The 27821-nt window shown below is 45.2% G+C and overlaps 1 protein-coding gene and 1 long non-coding RNA gene across 3 annotated transcripts; both read left to right on the top strand.

Moving 5' to 3' along the window:
• Positions 1-3820: 3820 nt before the first annotated feature.
• On the top strand, positions 3821-27804 carry sptlc2b (serine palmitoyltransferase, long chain base subunit 2b). Its single transcript, XM_060041828.1, has 12 exons — positions 3821-4074; positions 8200-8394; positions 9113-9267; positions 10371-10519; positions 11616-11740; positions 14020-14113; positions 15261-15366; positions 17411-17630; positions 19272-19398; positions 22678-22813; positions 23600-23729; positions 25122-27804. The coding sequence occupies exons 1-12, from the start codon at positions 3856-3858 to the stop codon at positions 25236-25238; spliced, it is 1773 nt and encodes a 590-aa protein (XP_059897811.1). The 5' UTR covers positions 3821-3855; the 3' UTR covers positions 25239-27804.
• On the top strand, positions 23749-25062 carry LOC132449933 (uncharacterized). 2 transcript variants are annotated; one of them, XR_009523705.1, is made up of 2 exons: positions 23749-24570; positions 24669-25062. It is a non-coding gene; the product is annotated as an uncharacterized LOC132449933 (long non-coding RNA). The 2 variants fall into 2 exon arrangements; XR_009523704.1 differs by having other exon boundaries at positions 23749-24574.
• Positions 27805-27821: the final 17 nt, after the last annotated feature.

The raw sequence follows: 27821 nt of genomic DNA, 5'->3' as shown, positions 1-27821 counted from the left end.
GATTTAATATCAATAATCAAACTTTGTGCAGTAAGATGGAGATACTCCCACACTTACTCCTCTCCTTACCAGATAATTTGGCAGAGACAGCTTAGTTGTGAAAATAGAACAGTTACAATACAACAGGCACATCCAGGTGATTCTGAGAAAACCTCTAAGGCGCAATCGCAGCTTAAGACATATTTTATCTCCTTTCTCTTCTCACCATTTCTCCCATGCTAAATTTATTGGATGTTTATTTATCAGTACCTCCACATCAACTTTCTACGATTACATCCGCCTACTCAATTACCCACCAGATTTTCACTCTTCACCTCTTATTTTCTATGTACGTATTTCTTGACTTCCTTTCACATGTCATTTGAATATGACTACATCGCCTATGACTCGGAGTCAGTCAAAGTGAAGGGACATCAGTAACAGCGCCTCCAAAGAAACTTCTATCATCATCATCATCATCATCATCATCATCACCATCACCACTATTCCCTCTCCTTTCAGTCCCCCATTCATCACATTAGTTCCTCATCACCCTCATCATGCATTCACTACGATCCATAATTCACCCATCATTTACCTCAGCCTAGCACAGCTGCACATGGACAGAGAAGGAGACGCGGCAGTCATTCTGTCTGTCTGCGGCGTGGCGGTGCGGAGCCATGGCCCTCATCTGACAACCAGAGGAACCCCACACACACACACACACACACACACACACACACACACACACACACACACACACACACACACACACACACACACACACACTCACACACACCTCAGTGTCTTCCTCCGAGGATAATCCATTACAGACGGGGAGTGGGGGTTTAGACAGGCAAAACCATCTCTAATGGTTGTGTCAGTCAGGACTCTGAGCCAAACACCCCCCCCCCCCCCCCCCCCGATGCCTCATCGCAGCGGGCCAGCCACAGGGGGCCGCCACCAGGGCCAACCCTGGGGGGCGACTGCCCCCTGACGATGATGACGGCTGCGGGGTGATTTTCTGCCACATCTTGGAATGAAGCCCAAACAACGTCTTCATAAACGCTGGAAAAGCTGTGGCCAGATAGAGAGAGAGTGGTCTCTAAGTCTGAATTATGTCTCTGAAATGGCTGTTTTGTTTTTCCCTATTGGCCGTGGTGGCCCGTATGTCTGATTGGGATTCACAAAGTCGTTATCTGGTTAATTATATAATTATGACATGAAATAGGGAAGGCATGTGGGGCCTAAAGTTTGATTCCCAAATTATCACAGTCCACCTGTGAGCCTCCCTGAGCAAGATGCTAAACCCCTTCCTGCAAGGCACCTTATTAATGTCATCCAAATCTGCTCCAAGTCACTTTGGATAAAGCGACTTGGAGCTCGTCTTTTACTCGTCTCTGTGACGAGTAAAAGGTAAATAGTAAGAGTGTAACAGTGTCGGTCCAAATTTCCTACGATAGTAAAACTATAAGCTACGAAAGCTTGTATATATCTTCATTTCCTTCTATATGCATCTATATTTTCCTTGATATTTAAGGTTAAAATGGAATTCTTTGATTGGTGCAGCAATAATTTGTTTGGATATAAACACCCTGTGTCCAGGGTGTTTATATCCAATATTATTCATTTCTCGGAGTGGCCAATTGAGAGATGCATCATTTGCAACCACCTCACCTCAATTCATGACTGGAATTCTAATAGGCATCGACATGGCCATTCATACTCATTCACACAGTTACTTGTGAGCCATTTGCTTCGCCATTTGTTATCTAAAACATTCAGAGGTTGGAGGAGGCTAGTGAAGTATGAAAAATGACTTGCTGGCCAAGATTTCCTGGTTGGCAGCGCCGGCTCCTAATAGGCTGTCTAGCAGATAGGAGGGAGAGATTGATTCTACTGATGATTGCATTAGATAACATCGAAGCAGGGGAATTGAAACCGAGAGCGGGAATCCATCTTGTGTGAATAGGAAATCATGACTTAATTTGAATGAAAATGTCTGTAAATGGCAGACACTATGGCACACAAACTTTGCAGGGGTGTGAATTATAATTATTGCATTTGTGTTTTGCATTGATATGGTGTATCCACACTGATTGGATTTTGGTGTTCATATATTTTTGTCGAGCAACATTACAAAACCATAAACCACTGGGCCTAGCCCATTTCCGTTGTTGTTTAGTGTGTAAAGTATGCTATGACTCTAACAAAAATGTTTGAATGTGTTTGTGATTAAATGAAAACTAAACCAAGGCACAAATTACACTTTCACTGTGGTTTGCTTAGAAATGATAAATATACATATATTGAATTGCTATCACTTTATTTAATCTACTCCTTACAATTCATTACTCTGGAAGTTAAGCATATGTTAGGCTATTCACCTACTTTATATATACAATGCACAATTTAACAGTTTTAATCTAATGCATTTTTAGAGCCACTTAATGTACTATTAGATGTTGGATTTGGCGTAGGCCTGCATCTTTGTGTGAAATTAATCAATTATTTTTCAATATTCTTTTATTTTTTGTACTGTAATGTTCTTTTTTTAATTACTTACATTTTTGACAATTTTGACAGACCTTTCGACAGACCTGTTGATACATTCAGTAATATGAATATGAATCTGAATTACGTTTTTTTTCTTTCTTACTGTCTCCATCTTAACCAATAATGTCCCAAAGCAGCTTATACCTTGTCCCAATGTCAATGAGAGCACTGTCTGTTCGTTAGCCTGTATTTAGATCATATTAGGATTGGATATTCTCCTTTTCCACTCTCACAGCAGTTGCAAGCTGATTGTAGCCTACTTGAGCAAGATCTTCCTTCTTCCATCATCTTTATCAAAGTGGTCAATTTAATTATACAGAAAAAATGTTCACATAAAAACATACTATCTTGACAAATGAAATTACAATTTAAGAACATTAATGTAACATGATTTTAAGTCTAATGGTCTGATAGAAAGTGTTTTTTTGAAATACGTGGCTCAACAGGGACGCCTAGCAGGTTGACACGAAAAGTGCATCCCAGGCAAATAAGTAATTCCTCAGTGAAATGTTGCCCAAATGTCAGCACATTTGAATGCAGGATAATAAAACCAACCCAGTTTGTTTTACATGGTTGCAATGTACATTTAGATATGATACAGTACAATGCGTAAGTAACATTTCAAATCGAATGCAGGTCATACATAACGTTTCGGATGTAGGACTATTCTGCTACATGTAAATTAAGATATGTCATTATCTCTTGATAAGAAAATAATGACGTCAAGATACGCAACCACGGTGCGGTTTCTAACATAAACAATGACACGAAGTAACTACCTCACTCACTAAATTTACAAACTAACAACTCTGTTAGAATACAAATTCAACGAAATCCGCAATCAAGACTATAGGAACCAAAGCTGTGATCATTTGTTTTTCATAAAATATTTTCATTACAAGGAAGCGTGTGTGACGACTTGTGTCTGAGTCTGACATAATAATGTAATAAACAGGTGATGCCAAGGTAACCGGCTACCCAAACAACGTACAATGTAATCTGACAGAGGGCTGAACACTTCCATTGGCCCAACACCATTCAGGTGAGATATGTCTTTGAAAAAAAAAAAAAGCGGCAAGGCCTACGTATCAATGCTTGACTCTCCCTATTTCCCATGATGAGGTTATTATAGGACATTTCCATAAGGTGGACCCGGTGCTTTTAGGACCATCCCCCCCATATAGAAGAGTGGGTGACGTCTGCCGCGGCGTCATTGGCCGATGTACAGCGGTAGGGGCGGGAGTTTCCGGCAATCTCGTGTTGCATAGTGCAGAGTGGGCGTCTTGTCGTCTCTTCTCCCCCCCTCCCCTCGGCACATACATGACTTCACGGCCACACACGAGTGAAGATACCTCCGTTTTCCAGTTGCCGGGCGCCTTCTGCTACCGCCTGAACATGACAGAAAGTTCCAGCAATAAGCTGCTGAATGGAGACGCCTGCCAACGGAGCTCAAAGGACAAGAAATCGGGTAAAAATGGCTTCGTGAAGAACCACTGCCTGTTTCAGCAGCCGCAAAAGTACCGCCGCCCGAGGGAAAAGGTGAGGCCCAGCCATCCTCTGTTGGATATTAAACCGCTAACTAGGGAGGAACAAGGTGTTTTCATCCTCATTTTGTCTGTAGAGATCGATACGTTCACGTCGTTGCCTGCTTGTTTTGACGGTCTGTGGGTCGGTGTTAACGGTGTGAATATCGCTATGCCCTGGGGCTCTGAGTCTTCATACATAACAACAGTTACGTTGGGTCGGGGTAGTTAAAACTTATCACAAACTACTGCAAATTAAAGATCAATCTATATTTTTTGTACTTATTTTAGTGTTTTTTTCCTTTGTCATGATCATTGGCTATTCGCTTACATTACTGCCCATACTATTATGGCAGGATTAAGTTAAACATATGTAACGAGATATAGAGTTCAATCATTCCTCAGTCTGTCAACTTGGAAGCTGACGAGAAGCGTTTTTATTTGTTTCCCAGTCCCGTCGTTTCGGTTTCTTAGCTACAGACTACCCAAACTACAGGTGCATAGTTGCTCATTCAGTGTGATTGCAGTGTTGAGGTCTTTGTAACCTTACCCCTTGTTGTTAGTGTGTGTGTGTGTGTGTGTGTGTGTGTGTGTGTGTGTGTGTGTGTGTGTGTGTGTGTGTGTGTGTGTGTGTGTGTGTGTGTACGCGTGTACGTGTATTTGTACGTGTGTGTGTGTGTGACTGCGGAGAGTGTCTCTGTTTACATTGGCACCAGTATGAAGAATACTAGTACCCCGTTGTACAATGTAACTGGAGGAGGCGTCTCTGTCGCCTGGGAGAAGGGGAGGGGGGTTGTTCCCACTTTATTCTCTGGGGAAGAATGTCTTCAGTCTGAGCTGGGTGTGGCCCCCACGGTAAACGGGAATATATGGCAACAGAGTTGGGTTTTGGGTTGGTGTGTGGGGTTGACCCATTCATGCTGCCTTGCATGCTTTTTCCTATGATTGTAGGCCTAGATCTAGATGGAACTGTCAACTTGGAAAAATGAATGTTTGTCATCATATTGTGATACCATGATGCTGCGTTTAGCAAAGAGTTTCTGTCAAAAGTGATACAAGTTGAAAACATAAGTTGATCCTAACTTACAAAATTCTGAAATCCGATTGCCTCACAAGAATGTTGAATGTTGTGTGTCATATCAGAACCACTCTTGCGCATTAAGTTGATGTTGTCAAGTTCACGATTTGGCAGATTCCATTCTAGATTCCAGTTTGTCAATGTCGGGAAGCTGGATTTCTGTTGAACTTGATAAATTGTGGTATTGTATAATTGGTTCCATGTTTTCTTTCTGTGGAGCCATTTAGATCCATGATTATGAGTCATTCTTCCCGACTATTGTCAGCGAGTTGGAGGCAGGTCTTGAGTTGTAAAGCTGTAATTTCACCTAATGCATGTCTAGGGCGTGGTGGTGAATCCTATTATATACAGGGAAAGATACTGTGCTATCGATAATATAATACATGCCCCCATCAGTGGATATTGTCATTGTTGAAATGTATTTTCAAAACACACAGAATATCCTGGCGATGTTTTTCATAATTTGATTTTCTTGATCAGTGATCTTCAAAATAAATCTCGCTTATCTTATGTACAGACACATTCCAGTTCTTGTTCAAAAATTATAAAATGCTGACCTTATTTTATTTTGTTTAATAGACACTGAGAAGTTGAAATGAAAGAAGTGTGTGTGTGTGTGTGTGTGTGTGTGTGTGTGTGTGTGTGTGTGTGTGTGTGTGTGTGTGTGTGTGTGTGTGTGTGTGTGTGTGTGTGTGTGTGTGTGTGTGTGTGTGTGTGTGTGTGTGTGTGTAATACAGGTTAAGGCACACTGAAACACTAGATGCTTGGCAACTTGTTTTATGAGAGGAACCAAGTGTATCTACTTCATATCTCCTCAGCATATCACCTACAAGTACAGATCCATCAAGGATGTAGGGCTTGTAAATCCATCAAGGTGGAATGAAGACTTCCTGTTATGGACTTACAGCTCGCAAAATGTATAAAAGGACGGGCTTGTGCAAAACACAGCTTTTACAACTGCGCAATAATAGTCCGTTCCCATCGTAGAGGCTCACTTTGTTGTGGTTTTCTTACCTATAAAAAAGCCTGGCCCCTTAGATATGGCAGGCCCGTATCTAAAGCAGCTTCCAGGATTCTTCCGGTATTTCCCTCTGGTTCGTGGAGATATCTCCCCTTGCATACTACCCTGCTTTAGCTTAACACGCCGTTATTGAATCATTTTGGACTATTTTTATTGAAAAGGAGTGTCAAAATTCCTTGAAAAAACTTCAGTTAAAGGGAGAGGCCTCTAGATCTGAGGTAAATATTTGGATCATTACTTGCAGTACACATTAGAATTTTTACGTTTATCCATGCAGCTTAAATGCCTGATGTGAAATGAAGTACACTGGAAATATGGTGGATGGTTTGCACAGTTGGGCTGAATTTTAATCTCCGGCACACATTGCTTTTTGTTCCTGCTTCCTAATCCAAGAGCCCTTTATCAGAGTTGTCCCCAACAGAAATGTGCTGTACATTGAGTGTACTGTATACCAGCCAATAGTTCCTCTTTATGACATGCATTACTCAACTTACACACAACTCTTTAACATACATATTCACGTAACGCTTGTTTGCTTCCTCGCTCTTTTAAGAATCTGTTACACGCCACACCACACCACACCACAAACACGACAATGCCTGTGGTGTCCCCTCTCCCAGTCGGGCCTGCTTGCATGATGCAGCCTTTGTAAGGTCAGTCTTGGCAACAGTTGCCACACACTTTCGTTTACTGAACACAACTTCAGTGCCAGCGCTGTCTTCCTATAGCCGGGTTTTTCTAAAGCCTTGCGATGTTTCCGTTATTTTTCCAGCAAGTGTTTGTGCTTGGGAGTGAAAGGGACTTTGTGCTCAGGGCAGGCAAGGTTTTTTTTTTTTTTTTTAAACTAGTGTTGGTACACAAAACACTAGGCAGGCCCGTTCTGTTTGTTCCCGGTGTTGGTCTTGAACGCACTCGTATGGAAAGGGAGTAACCTGCCCGACCAGCATTAAACACACACACGCACGCACTCGACGAGTTGAGGGAGCACTGTTCTCCTCTTTGCCTTCCCTGAGATATTTGCCAGTAAGCATGGGACTTGTCACATGCTATGGGGTTTGCTGAGCCGTGAGGCAGCGGAGCTGTATAACAACAGACCTCATTTGATTAGCATAGAATCAGGAGGAGAGCTCACAGTCTTGCTGTGGTTTGTTTGGTTGCTAAGCCCCAGATATATTTTTAAGTTGGAGACCAGGTGTGATGGGCCTACGTGTCAGAATCACACCACTCTCCTGACTATGCTCTAAATTTGCTCATGGGAACCTATAACAGTAATGCTGGTTCGTAAACGTACTTCAGCCCTCCCTGACCTCATGACTGCTGTATCGCCAGATTCGCCACCAAGCGAGCGGGCATGGCTCTGGTCTCCAATTACAAAAATATAAAGTATATTGTGTATTGTGCCTTGTAACCAGCTTCTAAAACAATAAAAGCAGCAATTTAACCGACGCCCTATACAGCAGCATGTAGTGTATTGTGGCTCTGTGTGGAGTTCTTTCCCTCATTGCCTTCATTCCTAATTAGTGACAAGGAGTTACAGGACCTTCTGTCCTTTGTCACGTATAAAACGTGGTCAGAGGCGCTGTGGTGGGTTTTAATAAGTTAACTGATTGCAAGGACTGATAAGCCATGAGGCCCTAAAGGGGGAAACCAGAGGCTGCTGTGAGGATGGCCCAAGGCACACAGACGCTATTGTTGTCTTAAGAGACCTCTGCCTTGCGTTGACAGGGTTTTTCTGATCTCCCCCGCTTTGTTTTTGTTTAAGTAATCCGAGACACCTAGGAGGGTTAATGAACGACCTCTCCGCAGGCAGCCATTGATTTATATATAATAAGTGTGTGTAGCCCATTACTTATTTCTGCCCTGGGGTATTTCAGGTGAAATATCTCGTTTTATTTGAATGAAATTGTGCTTTAACTATATTGAGCTTTAACTCGAGCGCTGACTGATGGGGAGTGGGTGCGCGGATATCGGGGAATGCAAACAAAAAGTAAAATTTTGAGGACGTTTAATTTAGTTTTTCCTCTTTCCCTGTGCTCCCCCAGAACCACAATGTGGTGCGGAACCCCAGCCTGTACAACAAGCCCTTCGTTGAATCCTATGAGGAGACCCCCCTGCTGGTGGCCGTGCTCACCTACATGGGCTATGGCATCCTCACCATCTTCGGATACCTGCGCGACTTCATGCGCCACTGGAACATCGAGAAGTGCAGCGTGGCGCGCGAGAGAGACGAGCAGAAGGTACGGTCGCTCTAGAGATCGCCTGTGGTCAGGGTGTTGTGTTGTAGAATAAAGGTACTGGGTTCGATAGCCCATGTCTGCAGTGCAACCATTAGGCACCCTTCAGCAGTGTCGTGGCACATACATGCTTATACTTTTTAACTTAGCAAGTCAAGCTATACTTGGCAAAAAATAGCAAAATCAACGTGTCTGCTGTATGACTTGGTATTTTTTATCCATGCATTAATATAGAAACATTATAAAATGTGTCTGATGACTCATTGCGTTGTAGTATTTGTAGGTTAGGCAAATTTGCAATGTTCATCCCTAGATCCTTTTGATTTCTAAGTACAATCTTCAAAACCTCAATGGTAATAGATGCACTTAAACCGTCAGATGACGAGAGAAGCGAGCGAGCTCAAACTAACCGCGGATTAGACCATCTGATCATGCAGACAACATCAGGGCGAATGCCGGGAGAAAAACATCCCTCAAGAGTCGTGTTCCGCGTTGTTCGGAGATATCGTACCCTCCCCTTATGGGAGATCAGCACACTGCTGGGGAACCTTGCGTGTCCTCAGAGATAAACCGTATCTTTTGTGTGGCCTCGTATCAGTCTCACGCAGTGTTTCCAATGTATTGTTAGGGTATGCATCCCCTATTGTTTTTGTTATTCGTACATTCTCTTGCTTATCTCCCGCCTCTCTCTCTTCCTCCGGTCCGCTGTGTGGTCTCGTAGGACTTCGTTCCCCTGTACCAGGACTTTGAGAACTTCTACACGAGGAACCTGTACACGCGGATCCGGGACAACTGGAACCGGCCCCTCTGCGGCGTCCCCGGGTCCAAGATGGACATTGTGGAGCAGGTCTCCCACGACTACAACAGGACCTTCCAGTGAGTGTCCCGGTCCCGGTGTGCGCCTGCCGCTGCCTTGTGCAAAGAGAACTGCCCGGTTGCATGTAGGCCAAGAGTGTGTGCATATTTGGACGAGTGTGTGTTAGTGTGTGTATTTATGTGTGGCTTGGGTATGATATGCTTGTTGTACGAGCTTTTCATGTGCATGTGTTTGTGCGAATATGTGTGTGTGTGTGTGTACCGGTATCTAGGCTTACATGTGACTGTATGTGCGTCTATACATATGTGTAGAAGTTCATTTATGTGTCATTGATGTGCGCACACTTGTACTTTGGTTCGATCCCACCTTGTGTATCAACACACTTGACAAGCTTTCCCTATGTTGTCCATGTCATCTGTCGTCATGCTTCCTCTAATGGGCGTGCGCGGATGACTCTGTGTGTGCGGGACGAGTGTAGTTTGCATATCTGGTCACTATCTCAACTTTATGGTCGTGTTCAGGGATGTTGACCCCTGGTACTGGTGAGCATAATGAAATGTCTCCGTGAAGGCCATCTGACAACTCATAACCACATCTCTATCTGCTCTTATGAGTGTGTGTCATGTGTTTTTTTGTCTTTGAAGTATATGTTTTATTATTCAGACTGACCGGCCAAATGTGCCTTGCCCAAACCAAATCGGTTCTCTGTTTACTTCTTCAATTATTTAATTGGATTGGTTTGAAAATGTCTCTTTAATGTGTGTGTGAGTCAACCTAAGGTGTGTCCTTGGGCCTCGGTGAAGTTTAACCAGCCAGAGCAATGCATCGATTTAAATGGCTGACCTGTTAGTGATAACATTATGTTAATGATGACAATAACATGGCAGCAGTGTTATTAAACTAGATGTTTTTTTAATTCAGAATACGGACTATCAAAGGTCAAAACGAATTGGATGTACTTTTTATAATTCCAAACATATAAATTACCTTTATAACCCTATATTTGTTTCATATGAGTATTAAATAAGTAATAACATATTTGTTTAGTAGGACTAAGACATGTTTTCAAAACAAGCGAGAATTGATAAACGCATACATTAAAGGACGACACTTTAGTGTGTTTATGTTCTTTTTCCGCTCTCTCTCTCCCTCTCCCACCCAGGAACACGGGTAAGATCATGAGGGACGTGATCAACATGGGCTCCTACAACTACCTGGGCTTTGCTGAGAACGTGGGCCAGTGTGCTGACGCAGCCATCCAAGTGACTGAAAAGTACGGATCCGGGGTCTGCGGCACCCGCTGTGAGATGGGTAAGGGAGATAGAGAAGCAACACACACACAACACACACACACAAAAACACACACACAGACAATTTCTTGCGCGTTATTTAATCTGAATGGATGTTAACGTTTTTGGCTTTCATAGACTTTGAGGTTGAGCATTATAAATTGGATATACAGGTTTTCGATCCCCGTCACTAACATCCAATAAGTGTTTATAGGACATTTTAGTGTGCCATGAAGTAAGCCTTAAGCCACTCTTATTTTGAAAAAGCAGCTTCCGCCTCTTATCTCCAAACGATAAGCGCTGTGAAATACGCTGGCTTTGAAAGTAGCTGAAAATGAGCGACTTCGAACGTCTAAATGAAAATAATACCGATCCATCTTTTGTTTTACTTTCGCAAATCAAAAACAAACATGTGTGAATCCTATTGACGCACTGAAGAAAGGAACAGAGTTCCTCCTCCAAGAGTTTTGGTGCTGATGGACAACATCGGAGTTCCTCAGATCGTTACAAAAAATAAGAATAAAGAATCGCAACTTTACTAAGTGCTGTACTAAGCCCTATCTCGACATCAGTGAACTCATGCTTATGGCCGATGAGAAAGGGCTTTTAAAAGTTATTCACTTTAGTCTGACGTGCTTCCATGCACTAACAGGCAGGTTAATTAGCACAGAGCAAAACACAAGGGGGATAGGGTTTGATCCTCCGGGGAGGAGTGATTGGATAGCGGCAAATTAATATGTTTCGCCAGCTGGGTCCGTTGCAGGGGAGAGGAAAGGTGTGGTATTATTGGTTGAAAGTTAAGCCAGCCCCTTTTTCCATAAATTCAAAAATACAAAACAAAAATGTGTCATTTCGTTAGGATCCAAAAAGGCAAAATAAACCAGATATGTTTTCCTTTGTTTTTCGCTATTCAATGTTGAACAGGTTAAAGACATGACGGTGGAAATGGGCTCAACGGTGAAGCATTTTCATGGGGTGTCTTTGAAGAGGAAATGTGTCATTGTGTCACCAAATGCCACATAGATGGCGTTCCTGGCAGCGCACAGGAGCTGTACCCAGTGACTAAGTGTTGCGGCGCGCGGCTAGCTGAACTATTGTCCCCGCTGTCCTCCTCACAGGGAACCTGGATATCCATCAGGAGATGGAGGAACTGGTGGCCCGGTTCCTGGGCGTGGAGTCTGCGCTGACCTTTGGCATGGGCTTCGCCACCAATTCCATGAACATTCCTGCACTTGCTGGAAAGGTACGGAAAAGGTTCCTTCCTCTTGGCTGCGTGGCATTTTTGTCCTTGTATTGCATTTCTTTCGGCCTGGGTCGCTATCTGAGAATATTCCCTCACGGTTGCTACTGTGAGGGTAAAATCGATGTTACTTTATGTTTATAAATGTAGGTGACCATTATCGTACAACAATTGACAATTTAACGTAAACATTTTTCTTTCTCTTTGGTTTTGTCTCTTTGTCTTTATCTTGACAATCCTGTTGAGTTAATGTCATACAAAACCATTAGCTCACGTCCTGTGGCACTAACAGAAAAACAGCCAAAAACATGTTTGTTTTTGAGATACACCTCCAGTCCTGCAGAGTTCAGGCTGTTCCAAAACACCAACACTTCCCACTCGCTGTTCTGAAAACACTGAGGGGTGTGTGTGTGTGTGTGTGTGTGTGTGTGTGTGTGTGTGTGTGTGTGTGTGTGTGTGTGTGTGTGTGTGTGTGTGTGTGTGTGTGTGTGTGTGTGTGTGTGTGTGTGTGTGTGTGTGTGTGTGGGAAGTGACTTTCCCCAGCTACTCTGCATCAACCATGACCCCTGCTGCTTCCTCTTTCTCCCCGTATCAGTGTTTAAACAGGAAGTAGAGAGTTTGAGGGAGAGATGGAGAGAAATGTATATAGAGAAAGACATGGGGAGATATAATAGATGGAAACAGAGAGAGAGGAGACAAATTGTGGCAAACAGAGGGGTAAAGAGAGAGACATGGAGAGAATCCTGGAGCGAGAGACACCAAGAAGGGAAAGTGAGAGACGTATAGAAAGGGAGGGTTAGAGAGTCATCCGGAGAGGGGGGGGGGGGGGGGGGGGGAGGAGAGAGAGAGGAGAGAGAGAGAGAGAGAGAGAGAGAGAGAGAGAGAGAGAAATGGAGGGAGAGAGAGAGAGAGAAATGGAGGGAGAGAAACAGAGTCAGAGACACACACAGAGTCAAAGAAACAGAGACCCACAGTCTTAGAGAAAGATAGACAAACACACACATAGTAATAGAGAGAGAGCCCCCGTCCGTCGGTCCGTCGGTCCGTCGGTCCGTCGTCCTAAAGAGAGGGAGACATGGAGGGACTACTCAGAACGCTGAGGCAGAACCTGGGACAGGAGGAGGGTTGTTCTCCAGTCCAGGTCAGCTGATAGGGATATACATTCCTCAGTGCGCCTGTCACTTCTCCCCCTGACTCCCTATCTTACTCCACAACATAATAACCGGCTTTGACCCAACCGCCCAGGGCGTCCATAGCACAACGGAAAAGGTGTGCGCCGGTGGGAAAAATGTTCAGTGTGAAATATCAGAAGACGGTTGCATAAGGTTTCGGTGATTGTGCCTGGGACTCTTTTTTTATTTTTTTATTTTTTCATATTTCAGGTCTTTTCAAATAGTAGAGGCCTGTTGGTGGAACGGTTTTATTGTCTTTATTGCCTCTCCAGTCATTCTGACAGGAGACTTGGACTTGTTGTTGGTTTTGACAAGTTTCCACCCGGTGACAGTCGACACAAGCGTGTATGTTTGTCTGTGCGCTTGTTTGAACTTGTATTTGACTGGATCTTTCCCGTGTGAAAAAATCCTGTATGAAAAATAATTTTTTACGATTCAATTCTGGCATTTTTACTTTATCAGTTTGTGCATATTGAGGTACTACTGTTGGGCGTGCTGGAGAAAAGTTGCTTGATTTAGCTGTGAATTTAAGAGACATGAATGTTGCATTTGAAACACTGAGAGTCTCAGACACCACCGTTACAAGTTCACCCGTACAACTTTAGATATCGGTTACAGTTTTAGCTACGAACTGTTAACGTGAAAAACGACAAAGAAATTGTTGAGTGCTTTACAGAAAGGAAATAGGTCATGTTCAGTCGGTCAGCCTTATCTTTTTGACCCTCATCCCAGTCATTTTGTTCAGATATTCATCTGAATGAGGAAATGGATTTATGTACTTCATTACGCAAAAGTGGAAAAACCGGACGGCTTAACTCAAATGTCACGGATGATCAAACTATAAATGCAGTTTCCCTTGCGCTTTGTATCAAGGCGCACAATAAAACATTCACCATCAAGGATCAAATGTAGGGCTGGTCAGTCTAGCCTCTCTTTTGTGTTTCTGCAACGTTCATGCTCCAGACATTCATATGAAATATAGATTAGATCACGAACGATATCTCCTTACGAAACCCCTCGTACCTGCCGTCGTCGGCCGGTCACGAAGGTTTCTCCCATGCACTTTGAGACCCCAAACGTGACGCTGTTGTTCTGCTTGTGTCCTTCCAGGGCTGTCTGATCCTCAGTGACGAGCTGAACCATGCTTCCCTGGTGCTTGGCGCTCGTCTCTCGGGATCCACCATCCGGGTCTTCAAGCACAACAGTGAGTCAGGGGCCCTGAACCGTCCGAAGTAGGGGGCTTTCAACCCAATGCTGCGTACACACCAGCCCAAAGCCCACAGAGGCCGCATCCAATTCTTAAATCGTAGTCTGACCCCAAAACATTATAATGATCGAAGCACACTATTGGGTCACAAAATAGTAGTCGCTCCAAAGAAAAGGCCCAAGTAAAACAAACAACAACAGAGTGCTATTAGGAGACAAGGTCGGTCATTCAAGTTTTATTAGTGAATATCAGGCACCGGAGATAGTCTATCTCAACAGGGTGTGTTCTAAATTCAACACGACTGGATAACACAGCAGAGTAATGCGTTTCCCAGGCCCTCACAGACACCATTGTTGACGCATCCCTGACATGTTTGATGAGCTCTGTGAAAGCAAACAGCTCGTCTGAACACCAAGGGTGTGCCGACTGCAAGTGGTTTCACCTGTTGTACCGATTTGAATGCTACCCAAATGGGCTGTTGGGGGGGATGGTGGTGGTGGTGTGTGATGTGTTTGAGGCTCTCAGGGGGGGGGGGATGTCCCACAAAGAACCGCGAGGGCATCGGCTTTCAGAGGGCAGAGGGTGACATCTCTCTATAGAGTCACTCGGATGATTTCAATCCATTAATCAAAACTTTATTTATATAGGGGAAAACCCAGCTGAAAAGTGGCGTGTTCGTTTACAAGTGGGCCTTGACTTGAACGCGCTCTTTGAAGGCATTACGGCCGTTAACAGAATCGTGATACGTGAGAAAGTAATGAAATGATAATATAAAACCAGCTTTACTTTTGATTCACTGTTCACTAAGAAAAGGAAAGCCAAAAAAAAAATACATTTAAAATAACGTGTTGAGTTCAAACGCAGAACAGGACGAGAACCCGAAAACGATAACAAAACAAACCTCTCAGATGCGACGACAGTAATGACGGAAAGGGCAGTCACTGTCATGATCCTCATGTCAGTCATCTGGATCCGGGCGTGTCGACATCTGGCAAAGGCTTGGCTTAACACCGCTAACGTGTGTGTGTGTGTGTGTGTGTGTGTGTGTGTGTGTGTGTGTGTGTGTGTGTGTGTGTGTGTGTGTGTGTGTGTGTGTGTGTGTGTGTGTGTGTGTGTGTGTGTGTGTGTGTGTGTGTTTCTTCAGACATGGTGAGCCTTGAGAAGCTCCTGAGGGATGCCATCGTTCACGGCCAGCCCAGGACACACCGACCCTGGAAGAAGCTCCTCATCGTGGTTGAGGGCATTTACAGGTGCAGCCCCGCCCTCAACACACCCTCAAATAATACGCTGATGATCCAAGACAATGAGAAGCATGACTCTGTCTGGTTGGCGAATTTTCCCGGAAAGGGCCCCATAGTGGCACAATGTTAAGGCGAGACACGGCAGGCAAAATCATCGATTTTTCAGTCACTGGTCAATTTTGATATTTTGGGCTATTTTGCACCATTAACATGTAATGTTTCACACAAAAGAAAAAAAAAAGTCAGAACAAAACATTTAGGTTTGTCAACTTGCGCCTCTGAATTTTACAGAAGATTCACCAAAAGTTTGCTTTATTACGCACTGTTTCAAATTACAGCCGCCGTATCATTGGAAAGCACTCGATCTGCTGCACAACATAAAACTGATATCTGATTGGCTTGACTCGATTTCCAACAGGACGATTGGTTCGAATGTATCACGTGGTATGCTCTGAAGCTTCCTGGTTAGCTTTTGCCATAAGAATCTTTAAAGGCCGTTTTCTCAAAATGAGTTTTTCCTCACACGCCAAGCAAGGAATCTCCACTTCTGTAGCACCTACATGCACCAAACTTTAGAATCTTATTCTCAGCTATTTGGGATTTGTTGATATATCATTCTTGGCCTGATTTACATGACATTTTATGCATAAAAATAGGGCGGCAATACATTTTTTTAAGGCATTGGCAGTATTTTCTGATTAACTGGATAACGAAAGGAGATATCCATAATCCCCTTTGTAAATATTTCTCTATTTAATATAGTAACAACATGATTTTTTTTTTTTGAGCCTGGCTTTTTCCAATGGTCCGATTCTTCGTTTAAAAATGTATGCATATTTGCGCATATTTTATTAGATATAGCCTAATTAGCATATCTTAACATACAATTACAGAAAACTTCCAATGCATTTTCTTCTTCTAATCATGTGGCTAATCAACCGGTAAAGTTTCATAAAGATATCTGTAAGTTCAAAAATAAATCCTATTCACCTGCCGTCTCGCCTTAAAGGGAATGACAAACCATAACCTGAAGATTAAGGACCAGGGTTAATATGTTTGGTTTATGGTGATCATTGAACGAGAAACCGTAGAATGAACACACACACACACACACACACACACACACACACACACACACACACACACACACACACACACACACACACACACACACACACACACACACACACACACACACAAAAGGGAATCTTAATAAATGATCTGAAAGAAATTAGAAGATGTGGAAATGAGAAAATATGGGATTATTAGGCCTGAATAATTTTACTTAGATTCTGTAGCCGTCGCTTCTTATTCTGATACTGATCTCTCATGTCCTCGAAGGCTGCCATCTAGGCATTTCCCTCCCTCTGGAATTTGCTGTGTAGCAATAAGCGCTTCGACGTTATCCCAGCAATGTCTCAATAGATTATAATTCATTCCATTGCTCTCCACACGTCCGTGTGCCAGTCCAACACAACGCCCTGAGCTACCTGGCAGGTTATTACCAAGCCAGGACAGGGCATTTAGAAGCGTGAAAGCCACAGCACAAGGGCGTGACTGGTCCTTAATGTAACACACATGCGCATGCACACACACACACACCAAGGTGTTTTAAGCCATTGAGCCAATGGCTGCAAAAGGTCAATAGTGCTTCAAGCGGTCAATACACTCGACTGATCTGAGGTTAATGGACTATGAGGTTTTGCGCCAGAAATACACACATCCCCAACCCCTACAAAACCGAGTATACAAAAGCCATTTGCTAGCCCTCCTCTCCACGTCAACCGCGGTGCAGTGGTTTTAACAACGGATGTGTTTTGGATTCGCAATAACAAACCCGTTGCCACCATCGACCCTACGGATGCGTCACGTGTTGAAGTGTATCGATGGATGGATCCGCCTACCGCTCAGTACAGTCCACCGGGTAGGCCGGTAGGGGGATCCATCTAGCGTACAGATTGTACGCTAGATGGATACAGTCTGTATCCTTCCCCCCCCCCATCATCACTTACACCCTGACTCGCTGTCCCCCCCCCCCCCCTCGCGGCTGCAGCATGGAGGGCTCCATTGTGCGACTGCCGGAGGTGATCGCGCTCAAGAAGCGCTACAAGGCCTTCCTGTACCTGGACGAGGCCCACAGCATCGGGGCCCTGGGCCCCAATGGCAAGGGGGTGGTGGACTACTTTGGCCTGGACCCCAATGACGTCGACATCATGATGGGCACGTTCACCAAGAGCTTCGGGGCCGCGGGCGGCTACATCGGCGGCAAGAGGGTGAGTGTGGCTGAGCGGGACGCACCCATCCCCCACACCACACACCCGCCACACACGCGCACGCACGCTTCTGCTTGTGGAAACATGATGACGCAATCCCGGACAGTTGCAGGCTGGGGGGCGTTCAGCGAGATAGTGGTGTGTGAACAGGGAACCGAAACTCTTTAACCCATTTACTCCTAAAACGCCTGCTGAGAACGCCTGCTAAAACCCTATGCTATTCTAGGCAAAAGAACCTCATTTCGTGAGGGTTTTCTGAGAAAATAGTAAGAATTGTCAACGTCTACATAAACCTTAATATCTAAGCCTCTGGAGCACCTACAAACATGAAATAAGAAGCATTGTAAAGCTAAGAACTTCTGAAAACATGATTAACTTTCACTTCAAGTGAAAGGCAGATGAGGGATGGGGGATGGTGTAACGGCTAGCTGGGGTCCCCCTACCTGCGCCTGAATGATCTGAATGATTCGTGAAAGTGAATTCACTGAAAGGAAAAAAATTATAAAAATCAGTAAAAGTGAATTCACCGAAAGTAAATTCAGATCTGAATTAAGGGCATTGAGGAGCTGAATTTAGGTCAATAAGGAGCAGGTAGGGGGGGGTTCTTCATGACCTTTATCTGAATTCACTAAGTAGGTCACCTCGGATTAAAGCGTCCACTAACTGACTTTCGTCAAATGGATGACATCTATAGACATTCTGTCGTACTAAAAGCACGGTAAACCGAGCAGCACCTGTAACAACACAAAGTAGTCATCCCAACAAAAACGAAACCAATGTAATTTACACAAATAACAGGGCCATCGATGATAAACCTGAGGTATCGTTAGTAGTGCGCTTTGTAAGTAGTGGTTGGTAATCCGCCTCAGAGAGTTGGTGGCCTTTTTATGTAATGCATGGCTGAGTGCTTCCGCCCGTAGTGTAAACCTGGGGGAAGTGTGTCTCACATGATCAGCAGCACTTAGTTGTGACTCGATCACATGCTTGTTTTTTTTTTTCTCCCTTTTCGAATCTTATGCAATGATCTCATGTAGGGGCAAAAAAAAAAGAAGGAAATCCATGGGACACGTTTTTGCTTCAAGATTCAAGAGGTTAATTTGTATGACTTAATGAAGTTGACAGCTACCCAGGAGCATTATACTCATTTGTATGCCTAACCTGTTTTGGTGTACCGGATACCTCATGCAATTATAGAATAACCCGCACACACCTTCCGAACAACACCATGACTCAAGGTGTGAAGAGACAATGTGATGAGGAAGTGACAGCCGGAGCGGGGGTGTTCCTGGTTGACAACATACCAAAGAAATTCGTAGTGTCCTCGAGTAATCACATTATTGCACCATCAAATCATCAAAGATGGAGGCACACATGCACATACACATGCACAGACCTAGTGCCAAGGTGTACCTTTAGCCATGCCCCAAATGTTCTGTCTGTATCTGGGAAATCATTTTTACTGCAGTCGCCAATTTGTACAAAATGAATATTCCTGTTTATTCTTCAAACCAGGGTCTTAGTTGACCTCAGTAGCCAACCATTACTTCAGATTATTAACCTAACTACGGTTAACATCTAACGATGGCCTCAAAGCACACGATGACCTCAAAGCACAAACACGTTGTGTTATCTCCAACCCAGGAGCTGATCCAGTACCTGCGCAGCCACTCCCACAGCGCTGTCTACGCCACCTCCATGCCCCCGCCGGTCGCCCAGCAGATCATCACCTCAATGACCACCATCATGGGGGAGGACGGCACCTCGCTGGGTAGGTGGAGCGTGCGTGTGCGTGTGTGTGCGCGCGTGTGTGTGTGTGTGTGTGAAAGCCAAAGCACGCCCTTGTGCTGTGGCTTTCACGCTTCTAAATGCCCTGTCCTGGCTTGGTAAACAACCTGCCAGGTAGCTCAGGGCGTTGTGTTGGGCTGGCACACGGACGTGTGGAGAGCCATGGAATTAATTATAATCTATTGAGACTTTGCTTGGATAACATCAAAGCGCTTATTGCTTACTGCAAATTCCAGAACTATGAGGACTATGAGGAATGTCAGTATAAGAAGTGAACGCTACAAAATTGAAGAAAAAAAAAAAGAATTTGGGCCTATTGATCCCATATTTTCTCATTTACATATTTTCTCTTTTCTTTGAGCTCATTATTAAGTGTGTGTGTGTGTGTGTGTGTGTGTGTGTGTGTGTGTGTGTGTGTGTGTGTGTGTGTGTGTGTGTGTGTGTGTGTGTGTGTGTGTGTGTGTGTGTGTGTGTGTGTGTGTGTGTGTGTGTGTGTACTATTATGGTGAACACAATCTGTGTGTGTTAATTTCCTGCCCCCACCACATCCCTCATGTATTGTCTGCCTCAGATTTCTTGGGCAAGATGACTGCGGTAATCACATATTTAGGACATGAGGACAGCTTTCTAGGCTCTGGCCATCTTTTATTTGTTCTGTGTCTTTGGGTCTTTGGTACCCTCTCTAAGTCAAGCCTATAAGATGTATACTCCATCTTTACACCCACTCTATGTGAAAGGGAAGGATATTCAAGTGTGGTTAGGGGGTTTGTGGCTACCATTCCAAAGAGTCTGGTTTTGAAATGAACAGGAATCCTAACCCCTGCTTGCTTATTCAACAAATGTATCTTGAAACTTGCCCTTTGGACCTAAATGACGAACAAGTCAAATGATCCGTCTGCATTTTGTATGACATCATTGCTGGCTTGACGGTACCTTGAAGCGTCGACCACAAGGGGGCATCCAAGAGCTTTGTGGAGATCGCGTCTCGGCTCCACGTTATGTGACCGCTCATATTGAATGCCTTTGACGTTTTCAGAGAACTCTCGTGATTCGATTTGTTTATTTTAGATTTGGGGTATTAGCTTTACCACCTTTGTACTCGGGCTACTTCTACGTGATAACCATTTTCTGCTTGCTATGGTAATCTCTCATTCCCAGCCAGCTGATACGAGCTGCTATCAAAAGGCCAAAGGCAGTATAGAAAATCAGTAAATAAAGGAGCGGTATTTGGTATGGGTTTCAGCCCAGATATGACTCTCATATCTCATGGACCAGCCCACTTCCATCCGTCTCACACTCTAAATATGAAGATAAAATTTAAACAATGGTTAACATTTAGTTATTATAATCAATTTGTATATAACTTGCCAAGTGCAAAGGTTTTCCAATTCCAAGCATTGGAGGATCGTTTCTGCAAATTGACAGAAAATAAATAGAAGAATCATCCGGCTTAAAAACGGATGGAACACAGAAGTCTGGCTTGGGACAGTGGTGTGTGTGGGTGAGGGGGACTGTGTATATCTTGCGTAGCACAGCTGTTTACAAAGGGGCACCATGCCGAAGACCTGCGATCAAACGTGCCCCCTGTGATCTCTCTCTCACTCTCTCCCCTCTCTCTCCCCCCTCCATAGCCTCTATAGATGCTGCTCTAGATCAGCTGTCTTGGTCTCTTTGTAGATTTCTATCGATCAGATACATCTATCTGCGTCGAGATGCCTCCATTGTGCATCAATCGTTGCATCACCGCAGTGTTGCAGTCCTCCTGTCACCTGAAACCGGTTTCAGACTACTTTAATTTCCAAAACGTGTCTCGTTGGACCCTTTTGAGACATTGTAAATGCACACTCTGACTCCAGGCGGACGAACCGGTTCTCAAGGTGTCAAATCAAGTGTCACAGTGACATCGGATCCATTACACGGTCGTTTCTCAGAAGAATGAACCGAAACCACTTTTGTTCGTTCGCCTGTCCCCCCCCCCCCCCCTTTCCCGTCAGCCCTCCGGCTCCCCTCCATCGTAAATAGTCAATTGTAAATTAACTGCATTTTCTATAGCGCTTTTTTCCTAAGCGCTTTGCAATATTGCCTGAATTCACCCATTCCCACACCGACGGCGGAGTCAACCATGCAAGGTGACAGCCAGCCAGCAGTTACGGATAGGTGCCTTGCTCAGGGACACCTCGACACTCCAGGGATCGAACTAGCAACCTTGCGGCTACCGGCCATCCCACTCTACCTGCTGAGCTACTGCCGCTCACTGTAGCCCGTTGTCCCCTCCACCGCGGCCCGTTCTCCCCTCCACCGCGGCCCCTTCTCCCCCCAGACGGCTCTCTGACCTTGGGCTGCGTGCACCGGGACACTCAGCAGGCCCTCCCCTCTTGGAAGAGGAATAGTGACGTGTGGCGTGACTTCTGATTGGTTGCAGCCGCGCTGTTTTGAGCGCTCTCTCGCCTTTTGAAGTCGCAGACGCCGACGCATTCCGAGTCCAAAAGAGAAGGAGGGGGGGGGGGGGGGAGATGAAGCTCCTTGCTTGCGTGTTGTTGTTTTTCGAAGTTTCAGTTTGTTTGTTAAAGTAACAAGATGGTCGCCTTCTGTTGTTGGAAGCTTTTATTCGTGTATGAGTTACAGGTGTGGACGTCATAACAAGCTAAGCGTTCTTCAGTGGAAAAGGCGGATAACAGATGCTAATATGCTACAACAGTACAAAGGGAAACCACTATGTCCCCCCCCCCCTCTCCATGTAATCACTCAGATCAGAGAGGAGCCCCGGGGAAATAAATCACGATAAATATCATGTCCAACGTTGTTGCGTCTCCCAACACTTTGAAGCCCGAGGATTGGGCCAGTCATCAGCGTGCCGTACCAGACGCTTGTTTGCTTGGATAAGATGCTATCTACCAGAGCCTTTTTCCAGTTTAGCAATGGGCACGGTGTAACCACAAATCACAGGAAGTGATTTGTGTGTGTTTTGATGGCCCAGAGTCTGACAACTAAACCAAATAAACCCACAATTTTGGGTAAAGAAATTCCCTTTTATCTGTTTTATCGAATTACGGCTCTCTCTCTATTTTGTGTCACGGAATTTGCATAATTCACCTCAACATGTTGGATAAATTCTAATCTCTTTGGAAGGAAAAGCCCTCTTTTATCATTACCTATAGGCTCATGTATAATTTCAGTTTCAGCGTTGTACGGGCTAGCAGACTTAAAAACCGACAACATTCAGTCCATCGTGACTCACCTGTCCGTCTGTCTCCTCCCTCAGGCGCTGACCGGTTGAGGCAGCTGTCGGAGAACACCACTTACTTCCGCAGGAAACTGCGAGAGATGGGCTTCATCATCTACGGCAACGACGACTCCCCGGTGGTTCCCATGATGTTGTACATGCCCGCAAAGATAGGGTAAGACCGCTTCCTCTAACCCCTTAATCCCTAAGCCCTTACTCTCCACCAGCCCGCAAAGATGGGGTCCGTCTTCTAACCCCTGACCCCTTACTCTCTACCAGTTAACAAAGATGGCCCCTACCTTATGCCCCTAACACTATTCCCATACCCAAACCCTAACCCCCTAAACATGACTATCAACCCTAACCCTAGGAAGAGACCACTTCCTCTAACCTTAACACTTAACACCTTAACCCCTTAACCCCTCCTGACCCTCGTTGCCCGAGCAACAACCCCAAACCCTCACCCCTCATAAACACAAAGTCTGCCAGGATTGGGTGGGACCGCTTCTCTGTGTAAGGTCAGGCAATTCTTAGTATAACCGTTAATCCCACTTGCAGTCTAAAAGGGCTTTACAGGCCGGAAAAACCCTGATTAACAATGAAGAAACCTTGAACCCAACGCGGGGGTTCATACTGGGGAAGCAGAGGAGTGCAATGGGGGCCGTCATGGACACGCATAATAGCAGCATGACAGGCAAACTGTCAAATTAAACTGAAATAGCAAACGAGTGTCCAGACCTGCCGGCGTCTCACCGTGGTTGTGAACATTGTTGTTGTTGTTGTTGTTATTTAATCCATGTTTCCATGTCTGGAGCACTGTTGTCACTGTCTCAGTCGATATCCTAAATGTTGTCTGTATATGTGTAAGCAGCTTACTCTTTTTAACTGCAACCAAATCTATCTCCGGGTACAAATAAAGTTCCCGTACCTTACCTCACCTTGTTGTTGTTGTTGTTTATAGGGCGTTCGGCCGGGAGATGCTGAAGAGGAACATCGGCACGGTGGTGGTGGGCTTCCCCGCCACGCCCATCATCGAGTCACGGGCGCGCTTCTGCGTGTCGGCCGCCCACACCCGAGAGACGCTGGACGTGGTACGAGGGGTCCGGGGGGTCCGGGGGGGGGGGGGGGGGTCTCTGGTCCACTGGTCAGACCGCTCTGTGTGTGTGTGTGTGTGTGTGTGTGTGTGTGTGTGTGTGTGTGTGTGTGTGTGTGTGTGTGTGTGTGTGTGTGTGTGTGTGTGTGTGTGTGTGTGTGTGTGTGTGTGTGTGTGTAAAAAAAAAAAAAAGTGAGAACTGGAAACGTTTATGGTGAGACCCGTGGGTCACGACGACTCGACGCTGCCTGGCACGCGTTTAAGGGAAAGCCGCGAGATCACACGGCCGCCGTTGACAGTGGGAGCTGATTGTAATCCGGGGTGACGCTGACAGAGGGGGGTGCTTAGGCCCTGGAGGGGCCATGTGTTTGGGCCGGCGGCCGCCTCCGCAGCACCCGTAGATCTGGGGCTTCACCATTAGTCAAGTTTGTCAGATCTCCGTGAGTGTGTGTGTGTGCGTGAGTGAGTGAGTGAGTGAGTGAGTGAGTGAGTGTGTCTGTGTGTGTATAGTAGCGCCAACACGTGCACATTCCCATCTGTGTCGGTTTGGGTCTGTCAGCGCTGGCCACTAAACGCAGCTGATGTTACCCCCCCCCCCCCCCCCCACACACACACACACCCAAGTTGGAAGGCCAGGCGCACCCGGCGTTCATCACCATTTATCCGGCTGACAGAGGGCTCGTGCGTCTCTTCAAAGGCCCTCCATCCATCGCGCCACGGGGCCTGAGTCAACACCGCTTTTTAATACGCCATTCACAAGGGGAATCGGCGCCCCTTAACTGTGTGTGTGTGTGTGTGTGTGTGTGTGTGTGTGTGTGTGTGTGTGTGTGTGTGTGTGTGTGTGTGTGTGTGTGTGTGTGTGTGTGTGTGTGTGTGTGTGTGTGTGTGTGTGTGTGTGTGTGTGCGTGCGTGCGTGCGTGCGTGCGTGCGTCTAAAGGAGAGGGGGGTCAGCAGAGGAGGTTAAATTGGTTCCAGGTGCTCCGCTGTGTTCTAGGAGTGCAGGATCTTTCATGTTTTAAGGGCCGATGAGTCCTGAGTTAATTTGTCCAGGGGTGGACATGCAAGTGTAGTACCGTCCTCCTCCTTCACTTTGATTGGTCAATGATCAAATACTGGCTGTCCAATGGGATGAACGTTAATAATGTTATAATCTCCCCGCCCTCCACCTCAATGTCTATCTATCTCTCTCTCTATCGCTCTCTCTGTGTGTGTGTGTGTGTGTGTGTGTGTGTGTGTGTGTGTGTGTGTGTGTGTGTGTGTGTGTGTGTGTGTGTGTGTGTGTGTGTGTGTGTGTGTGTGTGTGTGTGTGTGTGTGTGTGTGTGTAAACTAACGTTAACATAACGTTATAAGTCGACTGCTGACCGGGTTGTTGTGTGGTCTTCCCTACAGGCTCTGAAAGCCATTGGCGAGGTGGGCGACCTCCTCCAGCTCAAGTACTCCCGGCACCAGCCCACCGTGACCCCCGGCCTGGGCTGGATGTCGGAGGAGAGCTACCTGCAGGACTGAGCCCCCCCTCCAGCCTCTACTCCGCCCCTCTCTCTCAGTTCCATTCCCAGGCGACTCTTCTTCCCCTTTAAAAACACACTGGCAACCTCGACCCCCCCCCCCCCCCCCCCCCCCCAGCCCCCTGGTCCTGCTTGCTCAAACCTGGCGGGGGAGGGGGGATGTCACCAGTGCTGCAGTGGTGCACTCTGGGAGATCTGTTTTCACCAGATATGGGGGGAGGGGGGGTTCACTTCCAGTCCTTCGCAACCCTAACGCATTGTTACACAATGCGTTTTCACTCGCTAAAGTCTTAACTTATTGTGACTGCATTCACCTCACCCTTACCTAAATTGAAACACATATATATGTATAAATATATATATATTTAAATATCTTTAGATTTTTGTTCACACAGAATTATTAACTTGTGCAATAGCAGCAATCCAACCACACAGGTTACTTGTTTCCCCTTCTTCCTGTGACTCCAACAGCGTTTGAGGAGGCAAAAGAGAGTAAACCGCTACCTGTCTTGCGTAACAACTGGTTGACTAAAGAAAATACATATGCTAACCGGAAATAGGATTTTAAAAGAGGTTGCGATGCAAACGCAAGTAAAGGAAAGAGAAAAGAATATATTTGTAAATATTATTTATCCTGGTCTGTGAAGATGGGACTACAGCATGGTGGAGCCCATCAGATGCTTCTATGCAGGAAGCAGAACGTGCAAACATGTCCTCGGTCTCTTATTTATGTTGGTATTTTTGCTTTTTTCTCTTTAAACACTTTTACTTGAATACGCAAAAAAAAATCCCCTAACCAAATGATATAATTGTATAGATAGATTTTGTATTTTTCTTTTTAAAAATGTCAAATCAAACCATTCTGAAAGGGGGCAAAAAGTTTTAAAGGTAGAGGCTGCCGGAAGAGCATTCTCTTCATTTTTAAACGCGGTTGTCGTTTCATGACGCGCCACAATATTCACTGTGGACACCTGCACTCGAAAACTTGAGCTTTCTTCAACCTTTCTATATGCGACTGATGCCACACAGAAACTCAGACACACACACATACACAGACACACAGAAAGACACACACGCACGCACACACACACACGCACACAGATAAACACGCCTTTTGCAGACGCATCATTCTCCTCACTCAAGTGCTTTTCAGGGGGAAACACGCTTACCAAGCCACACCCCCCCCACTCCCCCTTGTGATAACCACGCACTGCTGAGCCACCATCTGTATGTATGACGACGAGGCGTCCCTGCTTCTCCGAAGTGCAGACGTGCTATTTATTTATTTTGGCCCTGTGTTGTATTTTTGGATTTGGTTCGTTTCTTTCCCAGCTGCCCCTGGTTTATCAAAGTGTAATCTTATCTGTTTGGTTGTTATCAGAACGGCAGCTTGAAATGTGTCACCCTGTGTTGATGCCCTATGTCTTTGTCTTTTGTACCCGACTACTCACAACGTTTGACTTCAGTGCGAGAACTACTGACAAGCATGGCAGATGCACATATGATGTAGGCGCTGAAGGTGGCTTTCGGCGTTGTTGGACGTGCTTTTGGAAAATGTTATGTTTATTTTGCACCCTTCACCGTTTATCGTCTGATCTGATTGGATGACATTCCAGATCCACCTGGTTCGAGGGTTTTGAATGTCGTTGTTATTCATCGATCTACTACTTCCGACTGTCTGTCTGCGCTAGCTAGCGTCGTAGGTTTGCCGCTACGATGTGGTGCATGGTGGGATGGCAGAACACTTAAAGCTTTCCATGTTCCCTCATGTTGTTCGCAGCTTTACGTTGTTGTTGTTTCTGTTATTGTCGTTGCAAGTTGAAGTTCACCTCATTGTTGTCAGTAAGTGAAGCGGCTGTTGGGGTCTATCTGGTCATTCCTTTATACATGTTGATTAATCTTAACACAAAGTATCAAGCTACCTTTTTTTATGATTCTGGCATTTTAGCGCCATGGGACTATTTGGTCACTTTTTAAACTGTAAATTCGATTTTCCATTGTGTTGCCTTTCTGCATTCATTCCAAAATGATGGTTTGACATTTGTTTGTTTGTCTTTGTCCCAAACGGCTTGAATAACAGTTGAGCAATGATTTAATAATAAAAAAATATATAGAACAAACACAACGTATCCTAGAATATTCTCTTCTCTGTCCTTGGATTTGCTCTGAAATCACAACTTGATTCAGTTTCCTTTCCGAATACCAGCTCTTCCTGGTTGTCTTCCTGTGAAGGCACAATGTGATTGCAAAATATCGCAACATGAACATTTTGTCCGGTGGTAGGCTAGTGTCTTCTGGCTTAGAACAGGTCACAAAGACTGACCAATAGGAGGCTGCCGGTGTGGAACTCTTTGATGTTCTTTGCTGTTGCTCAACCCACCAACAAATAAACCCGTGGACTGACCTTCATTACCCATTGGAAGCTCTATCAGTAACTCTTGCCCTTGAGAAGTTTGTTGTGTTGGGATTTTAAGATAAGGAGCACGAAAAGGCTGTTTTGAAGCAATGATGTTTGTTGAACATGCTTTTGGAAACTGTGCTGCAAAGATTAAATCAGTTTATTTGTATTGGTGTATCTGGTCTC

The sequence above is a fragment of the Gadus macrocephalus genome, chromosome 21 (genome assembly GCF_031168955.1).
Source record: "Gadus macrocephalus chromosome 21, ASM3116895v1".
Taxonomy (NCBI): Eukaryota; Metazoa; Chordata; class Actinopteri; order Gadiformes; family Gadidae; genus Gadus; species Gadus macrocephalus.
Note: the sequence above shows the minus strand (reverse complement) of the source record. Positions and strands in the feature narration are given on the sequence as shown.

Coding starts and splice junctions, on each gene's coding strand:
- sptlc2b (XM_060041828.1), top strand. CDS start 3,856: ATGACTTCACGGCCACACACGAGTGAAGATACCTCCGTTTTCCAGTTG. Junction 4,075..8,199: donor ACCGCCGCCCGAGGGAAAAG/GTGAGGCCCAGC, acceptor GTGCTCCCCCAG/AACCACAATGTGGTGCGGAA. Junction 19,399..22,677: donor GGAGGACGGCACCTCGCTGG/GTAGGTGGAGCG, acceptor CTCCTCCCTCAG/GCGCTGACCGGTTGAGGCAG.